We start from the raw sequence: 22,295 nt of genomic DNA, 5'->3' as shown, positions 1-22,295 counted from the left end.
TTTCTATATTTTCCAGCGTTTTAAGACCATTTAACGCTCTAATAAGGTTTTTCTGGTATTGTCACTATTTTACGACGATTCAACGCTCTTATAATGTTTTTCCTTGTGTTTTCACTGTTTTACGACGATTTAACGCTCTTATAAGGTTTTTCTGGTATTTTCACTGTTTTACGACGATTTAACGCCTTTATAAGGTTTTTCTGGTATTTTCACTGATTTACGACGATTGAACGCTCTTATAAGGCTTTTCTGTTATTTTCAATGTTTTACGACGATTTGACAAATTTTAAGGGGTTTTCAATGATTTTTAGCGAAATACGACGATTAAACACTTTTTAATGGTTTTTCAATATTTTCCAGCGTTTTAAGACGATTTAACGCTCTTTTAAGGTTTTTCTGGTATTTTCACTGTTTTACGACGATTTAACGCTCTTATGAGGTTTTTCTGATATTTTCCCTGTTTTACGACGAATTGACAAATTTTAAGGGTTTTTCAATGATTTTTAGTGTAATTCGACGATATAACACTTTTTAATGGTTTTTCTATATTTTCCAGCTCTTTAAGACGTATTAACGCTCTTATAAGGTTTTTCTGGTATTTTCACGGTTTTACGACGATTAAACGCTCTTATAAGGGTTTTTCAATGAATTTTAGTTTAATACGACGATTAAACACTTTTTAATGGTTTTTCTATATTTTCCAGCGTTTTAAGACCATTTAACGCTCTTATAAGGTTTTTTTGGTATTTTCACTGTTTAACGACGATTTAACGCTCTTATAAGGTTTTTCTGGTATTTTTACTGTTTTACGACGATTTGACAAATTTTAAGGGTTTTTCAAAGATTTTTAGTGTAATATGACGATTAAACACTTTTTAATTCTTTTTCTATATTTTCCAGCGTTTTAAGACGATTTAACGCTCTTATAAGGTTTTTCTGGTATTTTCACTGTTTTACGACGATTTAACGCTCTTATTAGGTTTTTCTGGTATTTTCACATTTTTACGACGATTTAACGCACTTATAAGAGTTTTCTGGGATTGTCACTATTTTACGACGATTTAACGCTCTTATAAGGTTTTTCTGGAATTTTCACTGTTTTACGACGATTTAACGCTCTTGTAAGGTTTATCTGGTATTTTCACTGTTTTACGACGATTTAACGCTCTTATAAGGTTTTTCTGGTATTTTTACTGTTTTACGACGATTTGACAAATTTTAAGGGTTATTCAATGATTTTTAGTGTAATATGACGATTAAACACTATTTAATTCTCTTTCTATATTTTCCAGCGTTTTCAGACCATTTAACGCTCTTATAAGGTTTTTCTGGTATATTTACTGTTTTACGACGATTTAACGCTCTTATAAGGTTTTTCTGGTATTTTCACTGTTTTACGACGATTTAACGCTCTTATAAGGTTTTTCTGATATTTTCACTGTTTTACGACGATTTAACGCTCTTATAAGGTTTTTCTTGTATTTTCACTGCTTTACGACGATATAACGCTCATATAAGGTTTTTCTGGTATTTTCACTGCTTTACGACGATTTAACGCTCTTATAAAATTTTTCTGGTATTTTCACGGTTTTACGACGATTTAACGCTCTTATAAGGGTTTTTCAATGATTTTTAGTATAATACGACGATTAAACACTTTTTAATGGTTTTTCTATATTTTCTAGCGTTTTTAGACCATTTAACGCTTTTATAAGGTTTTTCTGGTATTGTCACTGCTTTACGACGATCTTACGCTCTTTTAAGGTTTTTCTGGTATTTTCACTGTTTTACGACGATTAAACGCTCTTATAAGGGTTTCTCAATGATTTTTAGTGTATTACGACGGTTTAACACTTTTAAATGGTTTTTCTATATTTTCCAGCGTTTTTAGACCATTTAACGCTCTTATAAGGTTTTTCTGGTATTTTCACTGCTTTACGACGATTTAACGCTCTTATAAGGTTTTTCTGGTATTTTCACTGTTTTACGACGATTTGACGCTCTTATAAGGTTTTTCTGGTATTTTCACTGTTTTACGAGGATTTAAGAAATTTTAAGGATTTTTCAATGATTTTTAGTGTAATACGACGATTAAACCCTTTTTAATGGTTTTTCTATATTTTCGAGCGTTTTAAGACGATTTAACGCTCTCTTAAGGATTTTCTGGTATTTTCACATTTTTAAGACGAATTAACGCTCTAATAAGGTTTTTCTGGTCTTTTCACCGTTTTACGACAATTTAACGCTCTTATGAGGTTTTTCTGATATTTTAACTATTTTACGCTCTTATAATGGTTTTCCTTGTGTTTTCACTGTTTTACGACGATTTAACGCTCTTATGAGGTTTTTCTGATATTTTAACTGTTTTACGACGATTTAACGCTCTTAAAAGGCTTTTCTGTTATTTTCACTGTTTTACGACGATTTGACATGAATTAACGCTCTAATAAGGTTTTTCTGGTCTTTTCACCGTTTTACGACAATTTAACGCTCTTATGAGGTTTTTCTGATATTTTAACTATTTTACGACGATTTAACGCTATTATAATGGTTTTCCTTGTGTTTTCACTGTTTTACGACGATTTAACGCTCTTATAAGGTTTTTCTGGTATTTTCACTGTTTTACGACGATTTAACGCCTTTATAAGGTTTTTCTGGTATTTTCACTGATTTACGACGATTTAACGCTCTTAAAAGGCTTTTCTGTTATTTTCACTGTTTTACGACGATTTGACAAATTTTAAGGGGTTTTCATTGATTTTTAGCGTAATACGACGATTAAACCCTTTTTAATGGTTTTTCAATATTTCCAGCGTTTTAAGACGATTTAACGCACTTATAAGAGTTTTCTGGGATTGTCACTATTTTACGACGATTTAACGCTCTTATAAGGTTTTTCTGGAATTTTCACTGTTTTACGACGATTTAACGCTCTTGTAAGGTTTATCTGGTATTTTCACTGTTTTACGACGATTTAACGCTCTTATAAGGTTTTTCTGGTATTTTTACTGTTTTACGACGATTTTACAAATGTTAAGGGTTTTTCAATGATTTTTAGTGTAATATGACGATTAAACACTATTTAATTTTCTTTCTATATTTTCCAGCGTTTTCAGACCATTTAACGCTCTTATAAGGTTTTTCTGGTATTTTTACTGTTTTACGACGATTTAACGCTCTTATAAGGTTTTTCTGGTATTTTCACTGTTTTACGACGATTTAACGCTCTTATAAGGTTTTTCTGATATTTTCACTGTTTTACGACGATTTAACGCTCTTATAAGGTTTTTCTTGTATTTTCACTGCTTTACGACGATATAACGCTCTTATAAGGTTTTTCTGGTATTTTCACTGCTTTACGACGATTTAACGCTCTTATAAAATTTTTCTGGTATTTTCACGGTTTTACGACGATTTAACGCTCTTATAAGGGTTTTTCAATGATTTTTATTATAATACGACGATTAAACACTTTTTAATGGTTTTTCTATATTTTCCAGCGTTTTTAGACCATTTAACGCTTTTATAAGGTTTTTCTGGTATTGTCACTGCTTTTCGACGATCTTACGCTCTTTTAAGGTTTTTCTGGTATTTTCACTGTTTTACGACGATTAAACGCTCTTATAAGGGTTTCTCAATGATTTTGAGTGTATTACGACGGTTAAACCCTTTTAAATGGTTTTTTATATTTTCCAGCGTTTTAAGACCATTTAACGCTCTTATAAGGTTTTTCTGGTATTTTCACTGCTTTACGACGATTTAACGCTCTTATAAGGTTTTTCTGGTATTTTCACTGTTTTACGACGATTTGACGCTCTTATAAGGTTTTTCTGGTATTTTCACTGTTTTACGAGGATTTAAGAAATTTTAAGGATTTTTCAATGATTTTTAGTGTAATACGACGATTAAACCCTTTTTAATGGTTTTTCTATATTTTCGAGCGTTTTAAGACGATTTAACGCTCTCTTAAGGATTTTCTGGTATTTTCACATTTTTAAGACGAATTAACGCTCTAATAAGGTTTTTCTGGTCTTTTCACCGTTTTACGACAATTTAACGCTCTTATGAGGTTTTTCTGATATTTTAACTATTTTACGACGATTTAACGCTCTTATAATTGTTTTCTTTGTGTTTTCACTGTTTTACGATGATTTAACGCTCTTATAAGGTTTTTCTGGTATTTTCACTGTTTTACGACGATTTAACGCCTTTATAAGGTTTTTCTGGTATTTTAACTGATTAACGACGATTTAACGCTCTTAAAAGGCTTTTCTGTTATTTTCACTGTTTTACGACGATTTGACAAATTTTAAGGGGTTTTCATTGATTTTTAGCGTAATACGACGATTAAACACTTTTTAATGGTTTTTCAATATTTCCAGCGTTTTAAGACGATTTAACGCTCTTTTAAGGTTTTTCTGGTATTTTCACTTTTTTACGACGATTTAACGCTCTTATGAGGTTTTTCTGATATTTTCACTGTTTTACGACGATTTGACAAATTTTAAGGGTTTCTCAATGATTTTTAGTGTAATACGACGGTTAAACACTTTTTAATGGTTTTTCTATATTTTCCAGCGTTTTAAGACGATTTAACGCTCTTTTATGGTTTTTCTGGTATTTTCACTGTTTTACGACGATTTAACGCTCTTATGAGGTTTTTCTGATATTTTCACTGTTTTACGACGATTTGACAAATTTTAAGGGTTTCTCAATGATTTTAAGTGTAATACGACGGTTAAACACTTTTTAATGGTTGTTCTATATTTTCCAGCGTTTTAAGACCATTTAACGCTCTAATAAGGTTTTTCTGGTATTGTCACTATTTTACGACGATTTAACGCTCTTATAATGTTTTTCCTTGTGTTTTCACTGTTTTACGACGATTTAACGCTCTTATAAGGTTTTTCTGGTATTTTCACTGTTTTACGACGATTTAACGCCTTTATAAGGTTTTTCTGGTATTTTCACTGATTTACGACGATTTAACGCTCTTATAAGGCTTTTCTGTTATTTTCACTGTTTTACGACGATTTGACAAATTTTAAGGGGTTTTCATTGATTTTTAGCGTAATACGACGATTAAACACTTTTTAATGGTTTTTCAATATTTTCCAGCGTTTTAAGACGATTTAACGCTCTTTTAAGGTTTTTCTGGTATTTTCACTGTTTTACGACGATTTAACGCTTTTATGAGGTTTTTCTGATATTTTCACTGTTTTACGACGATTTGACAAATTTAAAGGGTTTCTCAATGATTTTAAGTGTAATACGACGGTTAAACACTTTTTAATGGTTTTTCTATATTTTCCAGCGTTTTAAGACGATTTAACGCTCTTTTAGGTTTTTCTGGTCTATTCACCGTTTGACGACAATTTAACGCTCTTATGAGGTTTTTCTGATATTTTAACTGTTTTACGACGATTTGACAAATTTTAAGGGTTTTTCAATGATTTTTAGTGTAATTCGACGATTTAACACTTTTTAATGGTTTTTCTATATTTTCCAGCGTTTTAAGACGATTTACCGCTTTTATAAGGTTTTTCTGGTATTTTCACTGTTTTACGACGATTTGACGCTTTTATAAGGTTTTTCTGGTATTTTCACTGTTTAACGACGATTTAACGCTCTTGTCAGGTTTATCTGGTATTTTCACTGTTTTACGACGATTTGACAAATTTTAAGGGTTTTTCAATGATTTTTAGTGTAATTCGACGATATAACACTTTTTAATGGTTTTTCTATATTTTCCAGCGTTTAAAGACGATTTAACGCTCTTATAAGGTTTTTCTGGTATTTTCACGGTTTTACGACGATTTAACGCTCTAATAAGGTTTTTCTGGTGTTTTCACCGTTTTACGACAATTTAACGCTCTTATGAGGTTTTTCTGATATTTTAACTGTTTTACGACGATTTGACAATTTTTAAGGGTTTTTCAATGATTTTTAGTGTAATTCGACGATTTAACACTTTTTAATGGTTTTTCTATATTTTCCAGCGTTTTAAGACCATTTAACGCTCTAATAAGGTTTTTCTGGTATTGTCACTATTTTACGACGATTCAACGCACTTACAATGTTTTTCCTTGTGTTTTCACTGTTTTACGACGATTTAACGCTTTTTTAAGGTTTTTCTGGTATTTTCACTGTTTTACGACGATTTAACGCCTTTATGAGGTTTTTCTGGTATTTTCACTGATTTACGACGATTTAACGCTCTTATAAGGCTTTTCTGTTATTTTCAATGTTTTACGACGATTTGACAAATTTTAAGGGGTTTTCAATGATTTTTAGCGTAATACGACGATTAAACACTTTTTAATGGTTTTTCAATATTTTCCAGCGTTTTAAGACGATTTAACGCTCTTTTAAGGTTTTTCTGGTATTTTCACTGTTTTACGACGATTTAACGCTCTTATGAGGTTTTTCTGATATTTTCACTGTTTTACGACGAATTGACAAATTTTAAGGGTTTTTCAATGATTTTTAGTGTAATTCGACGATATAACACTTTTTAATGGTTTTTCTATATTTTCCAGCGTTTTAAGACGATTTAACGCTCTTATAAGGTTTTTCTGGTATTTTCACGGTTTTACGACGATTAAACGCTCTTATAAGGGTTTTTCAATGATTTTTAGTTTAATACGACGATTTAACACTTTTTAATGGTTTTTCTATATTTTCCAGCGTTTTAAGACCATTTAACGCTCTTATAATCTTTTTTCTGGTATTATCACTGTTTTACGACGATTTAACGCTCTTATAAGGTTTTTCTGGTATTTTTACTGTTTTACGACGATTTGACAAATTTTAAGGGTTTTTCAAAGATTTTTAGTGTAATATGACGATTAAACACTTTTTAATTCTTTTTCTATATTTTCCAGCGTTTTAAGACGATTTAACGCTCTTATAAGGTTTTTCTGGTATTTTCACTGTTTTACGACGATTTAACGCTCTTATAAGGTTTTTCTGGTATTTTCACATTTTTACGACGATTTAACGCACTTATAAGAGTTTTCTGGGATTTTCACTATTTTACGACGATTTAACGCTCTTATAAGGTTTTTCTGGAATTTTCACTGTTTTACGACGATTTAACGCTCTTGTAAGGTTTATCTGGTATTTTCACTGTTTTTCGACGATTTGACAAATTTTTAGGGTTTTCTCAATGATTTTTAGTGTAATACGACGATTAAACACTTTTTAATGGTTTTTCTAAATTTTCCAGCGTTTTATGACCATTTAACGCTCTTATAAGGTTTTTCTGGTATTTTTACTGTTTTACGACGATTAAACGCTCTTATAAGGTTTTCCTGGTATTTTCACTGTTTTACGACGATTTAACGCTCTTATAAGGTTTTTCTGGTATTTTCACTGTTTAACGACGATTTAACGCTCTTATAATGTTTTTCCTTGTGTTTTCACTGTTTAACGACGATTTAACGCTCTTATAAGGTTTTTTTGGTATTTTCACTGTTTTTCGACGATTTGACAAATTTTTAGGGTTTTCTCAATGATTTTTAGTGTAATACGACGATTAAACACTTTTTAATGGTTTTTCTATATTTTCAGCGTTTTAAGACCATTTAACGCTCTTATAAGGTTTTTTTGGTATTTTCACTGTTTTACGACGATTAAACGCTCTAATAAGGTTTTTCTGGTATTTTTACTGTTTTACGACGATTTGACAAATTTTAAGGGTTTTTCAAAGATTTTTAGTGTAATATGACGATTAAACACTTTTTAATTCTTTTTCTATATTTTCCAGCGTTTTAAGACGATTTAACGCTCTTATAAGGTTTTTCTGGTATTTTCACTGTTTTACGACGATTTAACGCTCTTATAAGGTTTTTCTGGTATTTTCACATTTTTACGACGAATTAACGCACTTATAAGAGTTTTCTGGGATTTTCACTTTTTCTACGACGATTTAACGCTCTTATAAGGTTTTTCTGGAATTTTCACTGTTTTACGACGATTTAACGCTCTTGTAAGGTTTATCTGGTATTTTCACTGTTTTACGACGATTTGACAAATTTTAAGGGTTTCTCAATGATTTTTAGTGTAATACGACGGTTAAACACTTTCTAATGGTTTTTCTATATTTTCCAGCGTTTTAAGACCATTTAACGCTTCATAAGGTTTTTCTGGTATTTTTACTGTTTTACGACGATTAAACGCTCTTATAAGGTTTTCCTGGTATTTTCACTGTTTTACGACTATTTAACGCTCTTATAAGGTTTTTCTGGTATTTTTACTGTTTTACGACGATTTGACAAATTTTAAGGGTTTTTCAATGATTTTTAGTGTAATATGACGATTAAACACTATTTAATTCTCTTTCTATATTTTCCAGCGTTTTCAGACCATTTAACGCTCTTATAAGGTTTTTCTGGTATTTTTACTGTTTTACGACGATTTAACGCTCTTATAAGGTTTTTCTGGTATTTTCACTGTTTTACGACGATTTAACGCTCTTATAAGGTTTTTCTGATATTTTCACTGTTTTACGACGATTTAACGCTCTTATAAGGTTTTTCTTGTATTTTCACTGCTTTACGACGATATAACGCTCTTATAAGGTTTTTCTGGTATTTTCACTGCTTTACGACGATTTAACGCTCTTTTAAAATTTTTCTGGTATTTTCACGGTTTTACGACGATTTAACGCTCTTATAAGGGTTTTTCAATGATTTTTAGTATAATACGACGATTAAACACTTTTTAATGGTTTTTCTATATTTTCCAGCGTTTTTAGACCATTTAACGCTTTTATAAGGTTTTTCTGGTATTGTCACTGCTTTACGACGATCTTACGCTCTTTTAAGGTTTTTCTGGTATTTTCACTGTTTTACGAGGATTTAAGAAATTTTAAGGATTTTTCAATGATTTTTAGTGTAGTACGACGATTAAACCCTTTTTAATGGTTTTTCTATATTTTCCAGCGTTTTAAGACGATTTAACGCTCTCTTAAGGATTTTCTGGTATTTTCACATTTTTAAGACGATTTAACGCTCTAATAAGGTTTTTCTGGTCTATTCACCGTTTTACGACAATTTAACGCTCTTATGAGGTTTTTCTGATATTTTAACTGTTTTACGACGATTTGACAAATTTTAAGGGTTTTTCAATGATTTTTAGTGTAATTCGACGATTTAACACTTTTTAATGGTTTTTCTATATTTTCCAGCGTTTTAAGACGATTTACCGCTTTTATAAGGTTTTTCTGGTATTTTCACTTTTTTACGACGATTTAACGCTCTTATAAGGTTTTTCTGGTATTTTCACTGTTTTACGACGATTTAACGCTCTTGTCAGGTTTATCTGGTATTTTCACTGTTTTACGACGATTTGACAAATTTTAAGGGTTTTTCAATGATTTTTAGTGTAATTCGACGATTTAACACTTTTTAATGGTTTTTCTATATTTTCCAGCGTTTTAAGACCATTTAACGCTCTAATAAGGTTTTTCTGGTATTGTCACTATTTTACGACGATTTAACGCTCTTATAATGTTTTTCCTTGTGTTTTCACTGTTTTACGACGATTTAACGCTCTTATAAGGTTTTTCTGTTATTTTCACTGTTTTACGACGATTTGACAAATTTTAAGGGGTTTTCAATGATTTTAAGCGTAATACGACGATTAAACACTTTTTAATAGTTTTTTTATATTTTCCAGCGTTTTAAGACGATTCAACGCTCTTTTAAGGTTTTTCTGGTATTTTCACTGTTTTACGATGATTTAACGCTCTTATGAGGTTTTTCTGATATTTTCACTGTTTTACGACGATTTGACAAATTGTAAGGGTTTCTCAATAATTTTAAGTGTAATACGACGGTTAAACACTTTTTAATGGTTTTTCTATATTTTCCAGCGTTTTAAGACCATTTAACGCTCTAATAAGGTTTTTCTGGTATTGTCACTATTTTACGACGATTTAACGCTCTTATAAGGTTTTTCTGGTATTTTTACTGTTTTACGACGATTTAACGCTCTTATAAGGTTTTTCTGGTAATTCACTGTTTTACGACGATTTAACGCTCTTATAAGGTTTTTCTGGTATTTTCACTGATTTACGACGATTTAACGCTCTGATAAGGCTTTTCTGTTATTTTACTGTTTTACTACGATTTGACAAATTTTAGGGGTTTTCAATGATTAGTAGTGTAATACGACGATTAAACACTTTTTAATGGTTTTTCTGTATTTTCCAGCGTTTTAAGACCATTTAACGCTCTTATAAGGTTTTTCTGGTATTTTCACTGCTTTATGACGATTTAACGCTCTTATAAGGTTTTTCTGGTATTTTCACGGTTTTACGACGATTAAACGCTCTTATAAGGGTTTTTCAATGATTTTTAGTATAATACGACGATTAAACACTTTTAAATGGTTTTTCTATATTTTCCAGCGTTTTTAGACCATTTAACGCTCTTATAAGGTTTTTCTGGTATTGTCACTGCTTTACGACGATCTAACGCTCTTTTAAGGTTTTTCTGGTATTTTCACTGTTTTACGACGATTAAACGCTCTTATAAGGGTTTCTCAATGATTTTTAGTGTATTACGACGGTTAAACACTTTTGAATGGTTTTTTATATTTTCCAGCGTTTTAAGACCATTTAACGCTCTTGTAAGGTTTTTCTGATATTTTCACTGCTTTACGACGATTTAACGCTCTTATAAGGTTTTTCTGGAATTTTCACTGTTTTACGACGATTTGACGCTCTTATAAGGTTTTTCTGGTATTTTCACTGTTTTACGAGGATTTAAGAAATTTTAAGGATTTTTCAATGATTTTTAGTGTAGTACGATGATTAAACCCTTTTTAATGGTTTTTCTATATTTTCCAGCGTTTTAAGACGATTTAACGCTCTCTTAAGGATTTTCTGGTATTTTCACATTTTTAAGACGATTTAACGCTCTAATAAGGTTTTTCTGGTCTATTCACCGTTTTACGACAATTTAACGCTCTGATGAGGTTTTTCTGATATTTTAACTGTTTTACGACGATTTGACAAATTTTAAGGGTGTTTCAATGATTTTTAGTGTAATTCGACGATTTAACACTTTTTAATGGTTTTTCTATATTTTCCAGCGTTTTAAGACGATTTACCGCTTTTATAAGGTTTTTCTGGTATTTTCACTTTTTTACGACGATTTAACGCTCTTATAAGGTTTTTCTGGTATTTTCACTGTTTAACGACGATTTAACGCTCTTGTCAGGTTTATCTGGTATTTTCACTGTTTTACGACGATTTGACAAATTTTAAGGGTTTTTCAATGATTTTTAGTGTAATTCGACGATTTAACACTTTTTAATGGTTTTTCTATATTTTCCAGCGTTTTAAGACGATTTAACGCTCTTATAAGGTTTTTCTGGTATTTTCACGGTTTTACGACGATTTAACGCTCTTATAGGGGTTTTTCAATGATTTTTAGTTTAATACGACGATTAAACACTTTTTAATGGTTTTTCTATATTTTCCAGCGTTTTTAGACCATTTAACGCTCTTATAAGGTTTTTCTGGTATTGTCACTGCTTAACGACGATTTAACGCTCTTATAAGGTTTTTCTGGTATTTTCACTGTTTTACGACGATTAAACGCTCTTACAAGGGTTTCTCAATGATTTTTAGTGTATTACGACGGTTAAACACTTTTTAATATTTTTTATATTTTCTAGCGTTTTAAGACCATTTAACGCTCTAATAAGGTTTTTCTGGTATTTTCACTGTTTTACGACGATTTGACAAATTTTAAGGGGTTTTCATTGATTTTTAGCGTAATACGACGATTAAACACTTTTTAATGGTTTTTCAATATTTTCCAGCGTTTTAAGACGATTTAACGCTCTTTTAAGGTTTTTCTGGTATTTTCACTGTTTTACTACGATTTAACGCTCTTATGAGGTTTTTCTGATATTTTCACTGTTTTACGACGATTTGACAAATTTTAAGGGTTTCTCAATGATTTTATGTGTAATACGACGGTTAAACACTTTTTAATGGTTTTTTATATTTTCCAGCGTTTTAAGACCATTTAACGCTCTTATAAGGTTTTTCTGGTATTTTCACTGCTTTACGACGATTTAACGCTCTTATAAGGTTTTTCTGGTATTTTCACTGTTTTACCACGATTTGACGCTCTTATAAGGTTTTTCTGGTATTTTCACTGTTTTACGAGGATTTAAGAAATTTTAAGGATTTTTCAATGATTTTTAGTGTAATACGACGATTAAACCCTTTTTAATGGTTTTTCTATATTTTCCAGCGTTTTAAGACGATTTAACGCTCACTTAAGGATTTTCTGGTATTTTCACATTTTTAAGACGATTTAACGCTCTAATAAGGTTTTTCATGTCTATTCACCGTTTTACGACAATTTAACGCTCTTATGAGGTTTTTCTGATATTTTAACTGTTTTACGACGATTTGACAAATTTTAAGGGTTTTTCAATGATTTTTAGTGTAATTCGACGATTTAACACTTTTTAATGGTTTTTCTATATTTTCCAGCGTTTTAAGACGATTTACCGCTTTTATAAGGTTTTTCTGGTATTTTCACTGTTTTACGACGATTTAACGCTCTTATAAGGTTTTTCTGGTATTTTCACTGTTTTACGACGATTTAACGCTCTTGTCAGGTTTATCTGGTATTTTCACTGTTTTACGACGATTTGACAAATTTTAAGGGTTTTTCAATGGTTTTTAGTGTAATTCGACGATTTAACACTTTTTAATGGTTTTTCTATATTTTCCAGCGTTTTAAGACGATTTAACGCTCTTATAAGGTTTTTCTGGTATTTTCACGGTTTTACGACGATTGAACGCTCTTATAAGGGTTTTTCAATGATTTTTAGTATAATACGACGATTAAACACTTTTTAATGGTTTTTCTATATTTTCCAGCGTTTTTAGACCATTTAACGCTTTTATAAGGTTTTTCTGGTATTGTCACTGCTTCACGACGATCTAACGCTCTTTTAAGGTTTTTCTGGTATTTTCACTGTTTTACGACGATTAAACGCTCTTATAAGGGTTTCTCAATGATTTTTAGTGCATTACGACGGTTAAACACTTTTTAATGGTTTTTTATATTTTCCAGCGTTTTAAGACCATTTAACGCTCTTATAAGGTTTTTCTGGTATTTTCACTGCTTTACGACGATTTAACGCTCTTATAAGGTTTTTCTGGTATTTTCACTGTTTTACCACGATTTGACGCTCTTATAAGGTTTTTCTGGTATTTTCACTGTTTTACGAGGATTTAAGAAATTTGCAGGATTTTTCAATGATTTTTAGTGTAATACGACGATTAAACCCTTTTTAATGGTTTTTCTATATTTTCCAGCGTTTTAAGACGATTTAACGCTCTCTTAAGGATTTTCTGGTATTTTCACATTTTTAAGACGATATAACGCTCTTATAAGGTTTTTCTTGTCTATTCACCGTTTTACGACAATTTAACGCTCTTATGAGGTTTTTCTGATATTTTAACATTTTTACGACGATTTGACAAATTTTAAGGGTTTTTCAATGATTTTTAGTGTAATTCGACGATTTAACACTTTTTAATGGTTTTTCTATATTTTCCAGCGTTTTAAGACGATTTACCGCTTTTATAAGGTTTTTCTGGTATTTTCACTGTTTTACGACGATTTAACGCTCTTTTAAGGTTTTTCTCGTATTTTCACTGTTTTACGACGATTTAACGCTCTTGTCAGGTTTATCTGGTATTTTCACTGTTTTACGACGATTTGACAAATTTTAAGGGTTTTTCAATGATTTTTAGTGTAATTCGACGATACAACACTTTTTAATGGTTTTTCTATATTTTCCAGCGTTTAAAGACGATTTAACGCTCTTATAAGGTTTTTCTGGTATTTTCACGGTTTTACGACGATTTAACGCTCTAATAAGGTTTTTCTGGTGTTTTCACCGTTTTACGACAATTAAACGCTCTTATGAGGTTTTTCTGATATTTTAACTGTTTTACGACGATTTGACAATTTTTAAGGGTTTTTCAATGATTTTTAGTGTAATTCGACGATTTAACGCTCTAATAAGGTTTTTCTGGTGTTTTCACCGTTTTACGACAATTTAACGCTCTTATGAGGTTTTTCTGATATTTTAACTGTTTTACGACGATTTGACAATTTTTAAGGGTTTTTCAATGATTTTTAGTGTAATTCGACGATTTAACACTTTTTAATGGTTTTTCTATATTTTCCAGCGTTTTAAGACGATTTAACGCTCTTATAAGGTTTTTCTGGTATTTTCACGGTTTTACGACGATTTAACGCTCTAATAAGGTTTTACTGGTCTTTTCACCGTTTTACGACAATTTAACGCTCTTATGAGGTTTTTCTGATATTTTAACTGTTTTACGACGATTTGACAAATTTTAAGGGTTTTTCAATGATTTTTAGTGTAATTCGACGATTTAACACTTTTTAATGGTTTTTCTATATTTTCCAGCGTTTTAAGACCATTCAACGCTCTAATAAGGTTTTTCTGGTATTGTCACTATTTTACGACGATTTAACGCTCTTATAATGTTTTTCCTTGTGTTTTCACTGTTTTACGACGATTTAACGCTCTTATAAGGTTTTTCTGTTATTTTCACTGTTTTACGACGATTTGACAAATTTTAAGGGGTTTTCAATGATTTTTAGCGTAATACGACGATTAAACACTTTTTAATGGTTTTTTAATATTTTCCAGCGTTTTAAGACGATTTAACGCTCTTTTAAGGTTTTTCTGGTATTTTCACTGTTTTACGACGATTTAACGCTCTTATGAGGTTTTTCTGATATTTTCACTGTTTTACGACGATTTGACAAATTGTAAGGGTTTCTCAATAATTTTAAGTGTAATACGACGGTTATACACTTTTTAATGGTTTTTCTATATTTTCCAGCGTTTTAAGACCATTTAACGCTCTAATAAGGTTTTTCTGGTATTGTCACTATTTTTCGACGATTTAACGCTCTTATAAGGTTTTTCTGGTATTTTTACTGTTTTACGACGATTTAACGCTCTTATAAGGTTTTTCTGGTATTTTCACTGATTTTCGACGATTTAACGCTCTTATAAGGCTTTTCTGTTATTTTACTGTTTTACTACGATTTGACAAATTTTAGGGGTTTTCAATGATTAGTAGTGTAATACGACGATTAAACACTTTTTAATGGTTTTTCTGTATTTTCCAGCGTTTTAAGACCATTTAACGCTCTTGTCAGGTTTATCTGGTATTTTCACTGTTTTACGACGATTTGACAAATTTTAAGGGTTTTTCAATGATTTTTAGTGTAATTCGACGATATAACACTTTTTAATGGTTTTTCTATATTTTCCAGCGTTTTAAGACGATTTAACGCTCTTATAAGGTTTTTCTGGTATTTTCACGATTTTACGACGATTTAACGCTCTTATAAGGGTTTTTCAATGATTTTTAGTTTAATACGACGATTAAACACTTTTTAATGGTTTTTCTATATTTTCCAGCGTTCTTAGACCATTTAACGCTCTTATAAGGTTTTTCTGGTATTGTCACTGCTTTACGACGATTTAACGCTCTTATAAGGTTTTTCTGGTATTTTCACTGTTTTACGACGATTAAACGCTCTTACAAGGGTTTCTCAATGATTTTAAGTGTATTACGACGGTTAAACACTTTTTAATGGTTTTTTATATTTTCTAGCGTTTTAAGACCATTTAACGCTCTTAACCACTCGAACGATCGCGCGTCAAAAAACTTTTTTCTCCGATTGCTCGCGGTTTTTTGGCGACGATTTTGAATATTTTCCGCCAACATTAAAAAAATCAAACCTCCGAATTTTAATACGGAGACATAAAACTGATTGTAGTGCTATACAGCCAATGAATTCACCTATATTTTAATAACTATTCTATATTTTTAGAATTGATAGATAAATTATTAAAAAATCTTAAACTTTATAAATGCGCGAAATTTGCGTTTTTGTGATTTGAAATTGCCGCCAGTGGCAGTTTTAAAAATCTTTATAGAATATTTTCTACGTTTTTATGTTCTCTATGGCCTGTTTGATAATCACAGATGCAAGAATGTAATAGAAAAATATTTTTTTGCATGTTAAGATCTCTTCAAAAGTTTGGTCAGAAAATAATTTTGTAAAATTTGAGTGCGTGATGCGTCAAAATTGAAATTACTGTATTATGCTATATAATAAATTTACCACAAAAACTGGTATAACGTTAGGAAGATACATTAACTGTCTACAAGTATTTATAAGCATAGTCGCCGTGTTGGCTTTATTTTATTGATTTGATGAATTATACAGAGAGCCTATTTCACGATGTCAAAATCATGGTGCTACTTTTTAAATAATTGTAAATTAGAACTGGAGATTTGTAACCATGTTTTTATATTACGTGCAAAACGAGGAAATAAGACTTAAAGTGAGATATATATCATAGATATTAACATTGCCAATATTTCAGGGGGATACTTTGAAAGTTGATGAAATTCACCAATATTTGACGAAAAATCACTTCTGACAGCTACCTTAAGGTCAATCTACATAGGTTAAATCGGAATATGTAAAATGATGATAAATTTGTATATATATATCAAACCTTTGTATGACCGTAGAATGGCAAATAAAATCATAGTGATAATTTTATATCTAAACGCAAAGGTATCGAAAAAAATGGGGGATGGAAAATAATTGATGGAACCAATAATTGATTTATTTATTAAGCCCTTATATCCTTTTAAATCAATATTACAGTTGTATGGTTACAATGAAAGAGCAGTATATTGATTTAAACATTGTTTACACACTTTGTCATAATAAAAATATATTCAGTTTATTGGTTTATTCATAATTTAAGAAAATCAATACATAATAATATCATTGTGCCTCGCTATAGAGTGAGATTCTGAGTATCGCTCTGGTGAGGGACCACCATTCAGAATTGAACATTGCTTGAATTGGCTTAGTTATGTTTAGTGACTAGATCTGGAAAAGCCTCTTTACAGAAAAATTGACAAAATATAATTAAGACATAAAAATAAAACGAGTTATTTAATGTGTACAATAAACAGGGAAAAATTAGAATACCTGTGCATTTGTTCATGCATATTTCAATGATCAGAATTGAAATATACATATTAAATGTCCACCGAACCTTATCATATAGAACCTTTGAGGACAACATAACATGAGACGTGAGTATGCGGAAAGAAATGATTAAGTCCAACCATCCAGGCCATCATAATTGATGTTCAAACAAATTTAATTAAATTTATAAATTTTAATTTCATAACTAAAAAACCAAAAAAGAAAAAAATTAAATAAAAAAAAACCCTCAGCAAATCTATATTGTAGTGTGATATGGCTTCATGCAATCATAGCATAATGCCACATCACACTTTGTAAGGGTCCTTTTGAAAATGTTATTTATGCTGCACCACGCACATTTCACCTTTTTCCCGCTACGGACCACGAAGTGGTTGCCTTTCAGGATAGGTCGCAGAGTCTTTCCTTCAGCTATTAGGCCAATGGTCCGCACAGTCGTGTCAATTTGACTACGACAGAACAGCAGAAGGAGTTCATCCGCAACCTCACTCCTGAAGTTTCGGTACAAAATGCGTTTATTTTCCTTGCGGAGCTTTGAGCGGTACAATATATACGCATTCTGCACCGAAACGCTTAGTAGTCTCCTGAAAAGCTTCTTGTACCAGACCAGGTTTCGCTGTCGTTCAATGGGGAAGCCTGACAAAAGCTGATCTTTTCGGTCAACCCCCCCCCATTACCTTGTTATAGTCTAGTACGAGTTGAGGTTTGTAAGTCTGATTGATCTGCATACCTGTTGGTCTCTCTCGCGATCAGTTCAACGAAATCTGCATCAAAGACTTTAAGAAAGGTTTGCCCATTTCGTCGCTATTAAAAGTTGGTCTTGGCGTGCCTGTGAAAGTCTCCCTTATCCCGTAAGATATCATTAGACCAATCGAAAGAGTAACCTTCAGGCGGCAGAATCGAACGCATTGCCTCACTATCTACCTGGTCTTGTCTACTAAAGTCTATGGGAGTTAGGTGAAACGTTGATAATATTATGATAAGGTATTGGTGGCATGCAGAAGGTATCCTCATCGCTCTCTTCGTGGTCGACGTCGCTCGCTTCGTCATATCGTCGCTCGATCTGTCCATATCCATTTCTGAAACAACAGAAAACCCAAATTAATTTAATGTGTCTATATTACGATAACCCACTGCCTCTGGTACGGCTTTTGACTCGCAATACGATGGTCGCGGGATCAAATCAAATAAATTATATTTGAATAATTAGTGTTATTTTAACACAAAATTCATTAAAAATAATATATGTTATATTTGCGGAACGTTCCAGAGTGGAAGATACCCATAGTATCGCCCTGGTGTAAGACCCCATTCAGAATTGAAACGTTGCTTGAAATGGCTTTAGCCGTGTTTGGTGACCAGTTCTGAATAGCCAGGTACTTTTCCACCTCCCTCTTCCACACCTCCTTCCCCTACCCGCTACCTTCAGCCTCACAACATACCCCGATTGGGGATGCCATAGTCTCACTGGCTCCATACGGTTGGGAGCAATTGATACTCATGTGCGGTAAGCACATAAAAAATATATATCTAATGATTTTTCACGGGTCTGCGTTAGTATTTAAATTGTGGTTGATAAAAAAGGCTCTTGTGAGGTATTCATATAAAAAAATAAATAAAAAGTTAATCAAATACTTGAGGCGGGCAATGTCAGGAGTCAGAATAGCACAGTCAGGTAGGTATGGAATGAAGAAAAGAGTGTGTGTGCCAAGATCGAGTTGCATGGTGGTTCATCCTCTCTGCCTACCGAAATGGCGTGAAGGTAAGTTAGTTAGTTTTATAACTCACGGTTTCCAAGTACAGACTCTTCTAGTACAGCTGCCTCGTCCACGTTACTGTTTCTGCCCATGTCTGACTCTGAAATAAAAGAAAACACAAATTTACAGTAGAATTTGGATATAATGACTTTGCATTTAACGGTCTACTGTTTTAAGTGACGATAATGTAAACTCTAGTAAGGTTTCATAGCTTTTAGTAGGAAAACGTATCCGTTTAAAGTGACCAACTACGTAAAGCGACCTATTTTAATGATAATTTGTCCGGTTACAAAACCCACCTACCAATACAGCCTCGCTTTGACTAGGAAGCTCGACACAATGAGTCCCGTGAAGCGAAAGTGTTTTTTCAATTTAAGAAAAAAATGCTGTATTACACCGTTTAGAAGCCGGTGAATCAAATGTAATCCTCGCAAAGAAGTTCGGCATGTCTTATTTCTCACTCTGCAATACCCGTTACAGAAAAAAAAGATGTGTAATGATGCATCCACGTCATAACAACAATACATTTTGTATGTTTGTTATGTGGAATTTTTAAGTACTATGCCTATTTCCTGCCAATATACCAACAGTGAAACTGTGCTAGGGATATCAATATAAAATATAGATAATTGATTTTATATTGAGCCCCTGGTTTGACATTTAAAAAAATAAACTCACCGTTCCCAAACGCCGACAATTCTTCGTAGAATGGCAAGTCCACCCACAGCTCGCTGTGATAGCCGGCCTCCGGAGAGAAGAGTTCCCCACTCCGCGATGTCCCAGGTAACGGCTCGGGAGATGCTGCCCGGATAGGCATAATTGGTGCATTGGGAGCCGTTGATTGGGTGTGGACATCCACGGTGGTGGTACGGGTCGTGGCAACGGTGAAGGCGTCCCTTGTGAAAAGGGACACGTTGTTCTCTCCGGAGATGGAATTCTGAAAACATTTACATAAATCATATAAATTGTTCTCATTCACGTGTGAAACAGTAAGTACAGTATGTAAATAAACAGTAAAATATGCACTGAATGTGCCAAATGCACAGAGCGCTGATCTTACCAACTCTCACTGTAAGTGTGGAACGCTGTCAGGAAAAAACAATAATATTGTATCAAGCATCTAAATACGATTGCTTACTTTTGTTTAGTTTTTCTTGGAGGTGCGGTAGGGAGCAAAATGCGCGCCGCCTGCTTCTTGAATTTTCGGCTTTCCAGCTCTAGCCGGAAGGAAGCAGGCAGGGCCCTAACAGCCTTTAGGGCCTTGACGCGATCCTCTCGCACCAGTAGCAAAGCAGGGTCGCTGTTTAAATAAATACAAATATATGATGAGTTCAACGGCCACAGCAAAGTACTTTCATAAAAAAACATTAAAAAATACTAACACTCCAGACGAGGCTGCAATTGCAGCTCTGCGTTGACGTCCACGTGCAGGTAGTCCGGCACCAGCTCGTACTCCACCTCTCCCTCTTCCTCTGCCACCTCTTGCAGTCAGCACCACTCTATATATTTTAAATTGAAAACACTTAATGTAAGTAATGTAAAATGTAAAATGTTTAAATTTTGTTAAATATTGCACTAATATAAAATTTGAAAATAATTATTGGGTCTTGGAGTGATCCCTTTCCCTGGACGACAGCTGTTTCTGCACAAATTTGGTAAAAGTAAACAAATTAATTAATTATACAACTAAATTACTAAATTTTTATTGTGTGACGAAGGCTTTACACCATTTTACATGTGAAAAAGAGTCAACTTTTTGACATATGACTTAAAATAATTGGTTAGCAAATATCTGTATTAATAATGAACCAATTCAAATAAAACTTATATATATCTCTTTGTTTTGAATCACTGTGATGGAATATCTATATTTCAAATGCGCGAGTGCAGTATTTAAGACATTATTGTAAATCAAAAACAGATGACGTCTTCAGTTGACGTAATCTTACACAAAAACTTCAACCAAAACAATATAATACAAACAAACGAATTAAAAACGCATTTCAAAGATAGATAAGTCAATCATGATTACACAGATATATAATTATGCGTTAAAAACCCAATAAATTAATTACTTACGGCATTTAAGGAAGAGTCCAAAATTTCGTGAATGTTGAAAATTTATAATTATGTTTTTGACAGGACGCCATAAAAAAACCGCGAAAACTCGTTAAATAACACTTCAAAGACAACGGATAAGTTCATAGACAAAGAGAATATATTATCAGCTATTCGATAAAACAAGTAGCTGGCCATATAAACGTTTTAAATAATTACAATAAATATTTTACGAATGGTAGAAAAATCGGTCCATTTTTGGACCGATATCAATCGCAGAAAAATAAAAGTGGTCGATTTTTCGACCGAAATCGTTCCAGTGGTTATAAGGTTTTTCTGGTATTTTCACTGTTTTACGACGATTTGACAAATTTTAAGGGTTTTTCAATGATTTTTAGTGTAATTCGACGATTTAACACTTTTTAATGGTTTTTCTTTATTTTCCAGCGTTTTAAGACGATTTACCGCTTTTATAAGTTTTTTCTGGTATTTTCACTGTTTTACGACGAATTAACGCTCTTATAAGGTTTTTCTGGTATTTTCACTGTTTTACGACGATTTAACGCTCTTGTCAGGTTTATCTGGTATTTTCACTGTTTTACGACGATTTGACAAATTTTAAGGGTTTTTCAATGATTTTTAGTGTAATTCGACGATGTAACACTTTTTAATGGTTTTTCTATATTTTCCAGCGTTTTAAGACGATTTAACGCTCTTATAAGGTTTTTCTGGTATTTTCACTGTTTTACGACGATTTAACGCTCTTATAAGGTTTTTCTGGTATATTCACTGATTTACGACGATTTAACGCTCTTGTAAGGTTTATCTGGTATTTTCACTGTTTTACGAAGATTTGACAAATTTAAAGGGTTTCTCAATGATTTTAAGTGTAATACGACGGTTAAACACTTTTTAATGGTTTTTCTATATTTTCCAGCGTTTTAAGACCATTTAACGCTCTAATAAGGTTTTTCTGGTATTGTCACTATTTTACGACGATTTAACGCTTTTATAATGTTTTTCCTTGTGTTTTCACTGTTTTACGACGATTTAACGCTCTTATAAGGTTTTTCTGGTATTTTCACTGTTTTACGACGATTTAACGCCTTTATAAGGTTTTTCTGGTATTTTCACTGATTTACGACGATTTAACGCTCTTATAAGGCTTTTCTGTTATTTTCACTGTTTTACGACGATTTGACAAATTTTAAGGGGTTTTCAATGATTTTTAGCGTAATTCGACGATTAAACACTTTTTAATGGTTTTTCAATATTTTCCAGCGTTTTAAGACGATTTAACGCTCTTTTAAGGTTTTTCTGGTATTTTCACTGTTTTACGACGATTTAACGCTCT

General features: G+C 32.1%; 2 protein-coding genes and 1 long non-coding RNA gene across 3 annotated transcripts in view; 1 reads left to right on the top strand and 2 right to left on the bottom strand.

The window, feature by feature from the left end:
• Nucleotides 1–17,544, top strand: part of LOC149408777 (uncharacterized) — a 100,965-nt gene extending 83,421 nt beyond the window's left edge. Inside the window, exon 2 of the mRNA XM_089650452.1 lies at nucleotides 17,512–17,544. Within this exon, the coding sequence (XP_089506578.1) occupies nucleotides 17,512–17,544 (33 nt within the window). The remainder of the gene's footprint in view (nucleotides 1–17,511) is intronic.
• LOC149408776 (uncharacterized) lies at nucleotides 16,532–19,664 on the bottom strand. The gene is made up of 3 exons (XM_089650453.1): nucleotides 19,562–19,664; nucleotides 18,915–18,983; nucleotides 16,532–18,205 (listed from the first exon to the last, which is right to left on the bottom strand). The coding sequence occupies exons 2-3, from the start codon at nucleotides 18,973–18,975 to the stop codon at nucleotides 17,934–17,936; spliced, it is 333 nt and encodes a 110-aa protein (XP_089506579.1). The 5' UTR covers nucleotides 18,976–18,983; nucleotides 19,562–19,664; the 3' UTR covers nucleotides 16,532–17,933.
• A 30-nt stretch (nucleotides 19,665–19,694) lies between these two features.
• On the bottom strand, nucleotides 19,695–20,437 carry LOC149408775 (uncharacterized). The gene is made up of 3 exons (XR_016305393.1): nucleotides 20,266–20,437; nucleotides 20,022–20,183; nucleotides 19,695–19,820 (listed from the first exon to the last, which is right to left on the bottom strand). It is a non-coding gene; the product is annotated as an uncharacterized LOC149408775 (long non-coding RNA).
• Nucleotides 20,438–22,295: the final 1,858 nt, after the last annotated feature.

This window comes from Hesperophylax consimilis, unplaced genomic scaffold (genome assembly GCF_061612785.1).
Source record: "Hesperophylax consimilis isolate HC1 unplaced genomic scaffold, BYU_Hcon_1.0 scaffold_72, whole genome shotgun sequence".
Classification (NCBI taxonomy): domain Eukaryota; kingdom Metazoa; phylum Arthropoda; class Insecta; order Trichoptera; family Limnephilidae; genus Hesperophylax; species Hesperophylax consimilis.
The sequence above is the reverse complement of the archived record's forward strand: the minus strand, read 5'-3'. Positions and strand labels throughout refer to the sequence as shown.